Raw genomic sequence first — 7,721 nt, 5'->3', positions numbered from 1 at the left:
CATGGGAATCTGGAAAGGAAGATCTGGGGAGACGTGGGAGCGTTGTGAGCGCGCGTCTGTGCTGGCGCAGGGGAGAAATACATGATGTCATCACTTCTCTCCAATCGCGATCAATGGTCACATTCGTCTTCCATGTCTAAACCACCAACTCTCAGCTTCGATACGTACTCTCATGCGATGACCAAACCCTGCACTCTCTGTTCCAAACCCCGCGACGTCCTCGTGCGCTGCCAGATCGACGAATCGCAAAAATGGCATTTCGTCTGCCCTGGTGCATGCTGGAAATCGGTCTCCGGTGGCATTGAAGACGCAAAAGGGATGCAAGAGGAATACCCATATTACCGTTATGGGGGCATGGTGAGTTGCTGAAAGATTCTAGGGGAAAGAGAGGCGGCTAATGTAAGGTCGCGTATAGTGGAAGGATAGAAGTGCCGATGGGCCGGTCAGCGCGAAGAAACCAAAGAAAGTCAAGGAGAGGCAAAAAGAAGAGATGAAAGCCAGGGAAATAGGCGCTGAGGCTCAGATTGAAACATGAAGAATACCATAGGTAGGCAAATATGCTCGTTCTTTGATCGGATATGGCAACGCGCTAACTATAGCAGCCCTATGACGGGGTGTCCAATGCCGACACCAAATTTATACACTATACCGGAACTTCCTGTTGTGGAAGTCGGTAGTATCCTCAATGGAATCCACATCGCTCGAATTCATACCTTGAGCGTGTGAGCTCTCCGCTTCTTCGCGATCGCGTTGGGCGTTCCGCCGTAAGAGCAGGGCTCGCAGGCAAAGCGCTAGCACAACTTGAGAGACTGCGCATGCCAAGATCATCTTTACACCAGTCTCGTATTTTGGCGATTCCTTCGCCAGGAAGGCTTGTGGCCCTGAAGTAGGTGATGTTAGTAACCGCGGTTTTGAGATGGGGTTTGACGATGTGGTGAGGCTTACCGATGATGTTACCAACACAATAACCCAGAAAGACAAAAGCGGTGCTAGTAGTACGCTTGGTGTAGCCCCCTACGTTTGATGCCGGAAATTGAAGCGCAATCACCAGAGAGCCAACGAATGCGCCAATCTACCATTGTTAGCAACATCGCTGCAAAACGCCGGATGAAGAAGACGAACCATGTAATAGCCCGCCAAACACCCAGCCAGATTGGTGCGTGGCAACTGCCAGATCAGACATGCGCCGACGATCGTGGGACAGAGGTAAAGAGCCATGATGTATGTGCGCGCGTTCGGCAGTCGAGAGGCGAGAAAAGGGCCTGTGAAAACCCAGAACACTTGAGCGAAGCCCTGCGGGATGCCATACAGTGTGGTCTTGAGTGGATCACCTCCCGCTGCATCTTTGACAATGAGCTTGCCGAAGTTCGCAGTGCCACCGTTGATCATTTCGTTGAGCGTGACAAACAGAAAGAGGATCCAGATTTGCGGGTCCATCAAGGCCTCCCAGACCTGAGGCAGCTTGATCTTGCGATTGTACACTCCGGTGCGATTGCTGGCGGCGCGCGCGATCAGGAGAGCCTTCTCTTCGACAGAAAAGCTCTTGGCTGTCATGATGTTGTTCGGCAACCTGAAGAAGAGGACTACAGACCATAAGACGGTCATACCTCCACAGATGATGTATATGATCTTCCAGACGACGAAGCTCTTCGCGTATCCGGCGCCGTAGAAGAGGATGCCCCCGACGGCACTACCGAGGCCGTTGAAGCAGTAGAACGTACCCGCCCTTGCGGGTTGTTGTTTTCCTACGTACCACATTCCGACGATCTGCAACAGTAAAAGAAAAAACGTCAGTGTGTGTACGGCATGTAACCTGAAGAGCAAGACTCACCATCATAAACGCGGGCGTCACAACACTCTCGAAGACACCCAAGAGGAAGCGCATGACAGCGAAGCCCGCGAAGTTGTGCGTAGCAGCTGTAAGTAGCATAATGGAGCCCCAACAGAAGCAGAAGAGCGACACCACTCGGCCGGTTGGAAAGTGCTGCGCAAGGTATGCTGATGGCCATTCAGCGAGCAAGTAGGCAAAGTAGAAGATCGACGCCAGCCAGGAGTACTGATCACCGGTGATGCCAGTAGTCTCGAAAAGATCGAAGACGGCGGAGTAGCCCATTGCTTGCTTGTCGATGTACTGGAGGAAGTAGGTTCCACACAGTAGTGGTAACAGTAATAGGTCGACTTTCCTGGAAACGCGCTTGTTGGCTATGTCGTCTTCAAGGAGCTCAGCCATGTACTCCGGTGTTATGTTGTGTTGCCTTAAGAACAGGTTTGCTTCGTCGAGGTCTTCAACTTCACCCACGATAGCGCTTTCTTGCTTGTGAAGGGAGTTCGCATCCATACTGCTGAGCTGAACCTCCATGTCTTTTGACATGGTCGGTGTTTTGTCGTCGCATGTCGTGGTATTCGGTTCGGTCGACATGGCTGGAAACGAGGGTCGACAATCAACAAAGTGAGTGATCTATGCGTCGGGGACCAGAGCAGCCATACGAGGATACTTGCAGTTGAGCTTTAACATAACTTCGGATGAGATACCCGCGTCGAACTACCCCGCGACATCGATCATTCAATGCAAATGAACGGAACCCATGTAGGATTTGATAAGAACGCGTGATAGCGGAAGACAGGCGGCCGATCGCATTGCCCAGAGGATATATCCGGGACTCGTTGCTACCTTGTTATCAGAGTGGGCCAGTATACGCCTGCAAGCTGAAATCAAACCTGGATAAGGATTCAAGAAGTGGATCGCCACCCTGGTAAGTGACCTTGAAAGGATGCAGCAGATTTGTGAACATACCATCGCCCGACGGCAATACTTCGGCAGTGATAAGGGAGTCGCATGGCAGATGTCAGATACCGGTAGCGCCCCGCGGCATTCGTAAAGTGGTGGTCGCAAGCTGGGGTCGCATCCTAGTGACCACCAGTACCCGTTAGCGGCTCCGCCATACCTGCATCGATTGTGCGAGAGCTCCGAAGACGGCATCGACAATGCTGATAAAAGCACAACGTTGAGCGATATGTCGCTGCCACTAGGTAGCTACATGCTTGAATCATTTGGATGTAATTGGCACAGGTAATGGGAAGGCTTCGTTAAAACCGAGTGACGAAACTTCGACTTCCGGTTTCGAGCCTGAGAGGGGGATGCTGAGTGTTTCTGCAGACTGCACGAAAGCCGCGTCTAGTCAATCATCGCAGCCTGGAAACGAAGCTCTCCTAGAATATAGGTGTATTTCGGATGCAGATATGCTTCCCCCAATTTTCGCTGTTTGATGTCCGTGGGGTTTGTGAAGATGGCACGATAGCAGTGAGGACAGGAGGATTCGGTGGACGGTGCAGCTGCAGCCGAGGTCTTCGCCCAATCGAGCGGCACTGTCTTATCGATAACGTGGACACCGCGAACCTCGAAGAAATTACACTTTTCGCTCCATTCGATGCGATCATCAGAATGGCGAACACGCTCAAGCCTTCCAGCCAACAACTGTCGGTAGCGTTGAGTTCCCCGGCGGAGAACTCGCGGCTCGGGCTTGGCATCGATGCTGCATATCCGACCCGACTACTTAAGCCAGGCGGGCCTAGTGAATGCTTGTGCGCCTCAAGGAACCGTCCCATTCTTCTTGAAACGTGAGAAGAAGATCTTCGCCTTTGGAACGTTCACGGAAAGCTGGAAACATTGCAACTAGAAGATGCCTAACATCATCGTAATCGGGTACGCTTCGTTCTATTTCTCGACAGCTGTCAGCTCGGTCATTCTAACGCTTCTTGGTGTAAAGAGCAGGCGTCTCCGGACTGACCTCAGCGTATCTTCTCTCCAAAGACCCAGGTAACAGAATTGCGGTCGTAGCCAAGCATATGCCCGGCGACTCCGATATCGAGTATGCATCGCCATGGGCCGGCGCAAACTTCATGCCGTGAGTATACGCGAACAGCTGCGTACACAGTCAGCTGATAAATGTGGTGCAGAATGTCTTCAGAATCACAAAGTCGCTATGAACGTAGAACGTGGCCGCAACTCAAAAGACTAGCAACAGAAGTGCCAGAAGCTGGTATCCACCTACAGAGTGAGCAAACCCCCCCTCACAGCCAGACCACGATAGCATACTCAAACAATAACAGAATGCCGCATCTACCGCCGAAAGCAAGACATGAAGAAGCTGCAAAGTGGCGGCGCCACGTCTTTCAACAACGTCTTTACCGAGAACCCCTGGTGGCGCTCTCTCGTCGACGACTACCGCAATCTCCCCTCCTCCGAATTGCCAGCAGGAATGGCATCAGGATCTGAATTCGGCTCTGTGTGCATCAACCCAGCCCTCTACCTCCCATGGCTCGTAGGTCAATGCCGCGCAAATGGAGTGGAATTCTATCGGAAAACTGTATCGCATATATCTGACCTGCGGTCTCCTTGGATCGGAAACTTCAAGCCAGACATCATCGTCAACGCGACTGGGCTATCAGCCGGGAAACTAGGAGGTGTAGAGGACAAGACTTGTTACCCAATCCGGGGTCAGGTCGTCGTAGTAAGAAACGTAGCACCAGCTATGGTGTTCGTATCCGGCACGGACGACAGCGAAGACGAGGCTTGCTACATGATGACGCGAGCAGTTGGCGGCGGAACTGTACTGGGAGGCACCATGCAAAGCGGAAACTGGGAGAGTCAGCCCGATCCCAATATTGCTAGTCGCATCATGAAGAGGGCGGTTAGTCTGTTGCCTGAGCTGACGGATGGGAAAGGGCCAGAGCACCTTGATGTTATCCGGTATGGTGTTGGGCTGAGACCGGGAAGAGAGGCTGGTGTCAGGCTTGAGAAGGAGAGGGTTGATGGGGTTTGGGTTGTGCATAACTATGGGCATGCCGGGTGGGGGTATCAGGGGTCCTTTGGGTGTGCGGAGGAGGTTGTGGGTCTTGTTGGTGAGATTGGGCTGCAGGCTAAACTGTGATGTTGATTGCTCGTAGCGGAAAGATCAAAACTACTGCTGAGACAGTTCGACCTTGGACCACCAAAAGTCACTCTCCTCCTTCGCATACGTGTCATCAACCATGATAGCCGGCTCACCGATAGTCTGCCCGCCGATCAACTCCTCATTATCCCCTCCAAAGATCATCACCTTCGGATCAGCTCTATCATAGCTCTTCCACTCCGTTCTCTTCGCATATGACCCATCAAGCGCATTTGGAGTGCCAGTGCAAATGAAGCTAGTGATATACGCATGCAGAACACCCGACAACTCATCTTGACTCTTGGACTTGGAAATGAACTTAGGGTCTCTCATTTCGTAGAACATGTTGTCTGCGTGACGAGCTCCATCGACGATGTCGCGTCTCATTGCCCAGTGATAGAGGTATACAGGTGCATCTTGGCTGGCGAAGAATGCCGTTTGACGGACTGGAGCGACGTATGCGTAGTGCGCGTAAGCTGCCTCGATACGCTTGTACATGGGGCCAACACCGTGCTCAAGTCGCGTTTCTTTGTAGATAGAGTCCGGTACTTCGGTTGGGTCTGGGTACAACTTGTGTATCGTTTGGATGTCCTCGTCGCTCATCTGCGGCAGCAAAGTCTTCCAGAAATCCAGGAATTCCGAGGAAGTAGACATCTTCTTGTTGACGTACAGCGAGCCTTCATTCCCTTGAAATCCTGTCATGATGGGCATCTTGTACCATTTGCCCGTCCGCCATGCATCGATTGGACGGCGACGAATGATTTCGTTGTCAATTACTGGCTGGAACGCCCAGCGTAGACTGGGGTTGTACTTTTGGAATACCTTGGTTTGGGCTTTGGCGATTGTGGAAGTGGGAAGTTTGCGTAGGAAGCTGAAGACTTCCGACTCTGGTAGAGTTGAAGGACATTCAACTTCTTCCAGAAAGTCTTTGAACTGCATCTCGTGGATCTCTGCGTCGAGGTTGCGAACAGCGCGGGATGTCGGAGCGCCTGACTCAATAATGACACGATGAAACTTGGGCTTTACACCCTCCTCATAGTTCAAAAGATGATGCCCTATCTAAACGGGCGTCAGTAAATTTGATCAGGGTATCGAGCGGCTCAAACATACCGAATGCGCGCCGGCCGAGAGCCCTATGAGCGTTACATTGTTCTTGTCGCCACCAAAGTGCTCAATATTCTCTTCGACCCAGTCAAGTAAGCAAATCTGGTCCTTCAAGCCCAGGTTGAGTGCGCCTTCTGCAGCGCTCAGCTTTGATGGCAGGAATCCCAACGCTCCTATCCGGTAACCGAACGACACTGCGATGAAGGGCGACTCAGACCAGCCAACCATAGACGCCGTATCGTGCATCGCAGCATTTCCTCGATTGAAGGCTCCCCCGTGAAGGTAGACTGCAACTGGCAGAGCGGACGCTTTGTCGGGTTGAGCTTGCCGGAAGACGTTCACTGTGAGGCAGTCTTCACTCTCCTCTAATTTCGGCCCAACTATCATGAGCTGCTGTGCTGGAGCTCTTGGGCCGAAACTTGAAGCATCTATAGTGTCTTGACTAGGTGCTACCTTTTGTGGTGGTCGGAATCGGCGTTCACCTGTTGGCGGTAAAGCATAGGGGACTCCTCTGAAGGCTTCAACGGCCCGTGGATAGTCGCCCTGCAAGGTCGCACCTAAGAGAGTACCCTGTGCAATTTTTACTTCCGGTCTCGTCATTGCGAAAGATGCTGTGTGAATTGCTAGCAAGTTGTCAGTATGCGACGAGGCCAAGCCAAGTCTTTCGACACACCTGTGAACTGTAAATCGTATGCTCACTATGTCAAGTGATACCAGTGCTCTGAACTGTTTGGATGTTTTAGTCTAAAGCTGACGCGGTTCTCAAATGCCGATGTCAATAGATAGCCGTTGTAGCATGAGCACCGGCATCGGCTAATGCCCCACCCTGCTATCTCAGGCCCAGCTCGCTGCGGGTACTGCGGGCAGCGACCTTCCGAACGTGCATACCTATCGCAGGGACCACACGTCGGATCTATTCGGTCAGTTTGATGTTACACTAGGAGCGGCTCGGCGTTGATAAGGTTACTAGGCATCTTCCCATCAATACTGTTTAATCGCATTGATGGCACCCGACCTATCCCTACCACCTCAGGCCCCCGAGCTCGGTCAATGCGACGACTTCGACTGGAATCGCGCCGCGTTTGCTGTCTACACCTTTGTCGACGGGGTATCACTTCAAAATGTCGCCTCGACTCTTGAGAACCAGTGGTTAGAGCAGGGCAACGAGGATCATCTCGTTCGACCTGCGCCTTCCACATCAGAGCTTAAGACACTCCAAGAAGTCTTACAGGCTCACATAGCCTTGGACAAAGGGGCAAACAGCGAAACGGATGAATTAGAGTGGTGGCCGACTGGGTTCATCGTCGTGGTTCGAAAGGACTGGAAAGAACCTGGAGGGTTGCTGTTCGTGTTCGCAGACGACGAGAACGATTACAAACTGGACAAGTTCTTTTTCAAGGTCGATGATGCGTACATGATGCTTTCGAGTCTGAGCTTCCAGGATGAGACTGAGGCTGGGAGTAAGGAGACATACGCCCAAGGGTACTACGATGACGCAGAGTGGAGGAGCTACCCAGCACTCCCGCAACCTGAACGACGATGAGACACTCACAGATGAGAGGCATCGCAAGTATTGTGTACCAAGGAGGCGTACGGCCATAAGCCCCAGAGTGAATAGAAGGCTCAGCTGATTACTGTTATGTATCGTATTTGGTCCACTGTGATGTTACTATTGCCACGAGAGTT

At 52.1% G+C, this 7,721-nt stretch overlaps 4 protein-coding genes across 4 annotated transcripts; 2 read left to right on the top strand and 2 right to left on the bottom strand.

Annotated features, from left to right (window-relative positions):
- Nucleotides 1–636: 636 nt before the first annotated feature.
- Nucleotides 637–2,419, bottom strand: J4E87_008336 (uncharacterized protein; the record flags this gene model as incomplete). Its single annotated transcript, XM_049379926.1, has 4 exons — nt 637–881; nt 946–1,072; nt 1,123–1,767; nt 1,832–2,419. The coding sequence occupies 4 exons, from the start codon at nt 2,417–2,419 to the stop codon at nt 637–639; spliced, it is 1,605 nt and encodes a 534-aa protein (XP_049230493.1).
- A 1,261-nt stretch (nt 2,420–3,680) lies between these two features.
- J4E87_008335 (uncharacterized protein) lies at nt 3,681–4,931 on the top strand (the record flags this gene model as incomplete). The annotated part of the gene is made up of 4 exons (XM_049379925.1): nt 3,681–3,703; nt 3,768–3,905; nt 3,958–4,055; nt 4,111–4,931. The coding sequence occupies 4 exons, from the start codon at nt 3,681–3,683 to the stop codon at nt 4,929–4,931; spliced, it is 1,080 nt and encodes a 359-aa protein (XP_049230492.1).
- Nucleotides 4,932–4,961: 30 nt separating this feature from the next.
- Nucleotides 4,962–6,635, bottom strand: J4E87_008334 (uncharacterized protein; the record flags this gene model as incomplete). Its single annotated transcript, XM_049379924.1, has 2 exons — nt 4,962–5,990; nt 6,042–6,635. 2 exons carry the CDS (start codon nt 6,633–6,635, stop codon nt 4,962–4,964), a joined length of 1,623 nt encoding a protein of 540 aa, XP_049230491.1.
- A 403-nt stretch (nt 6,636–7,038) lies between these two features.
- Nucleotides 7,039–7,578, top strand: J4E87_008333 (uncharacterized protein; the record flags this gene model as incomplete). Its single annotated transcript, XM_049379923.1, has 1 exon — nt 7,039–7,578. The coding sequence occupies one exon, from the start codon at nt 7,039–7,041 to the stop codon at nt 7,576–7,578; it is 540 nt and encodes a 179-aa protein (XP_049230490.1).
- Nucleotides 7,579–7,721: the final 143 nt, after the last annotated feature.

The sequence above is a fragment of the Alternaria ethzedia genome (assembly GCF_023757985.1).
Source record: "Alternaria ethzedia strain BMP 0044 chromosome Unknown scaffold_25, whole genome shotgun sequence".
Lineage (NCBI taxonomy): Eukaryota > Fungi > Ascomycota > Dothideomycetes > Pleosporales > Pleosporaceae > Alternaria > Alternaria ethzedia.
Note: the sequence above shows the minus strand (reverse complement) of the source record. Positions and strands in the feature narration are given on the sequence as shown.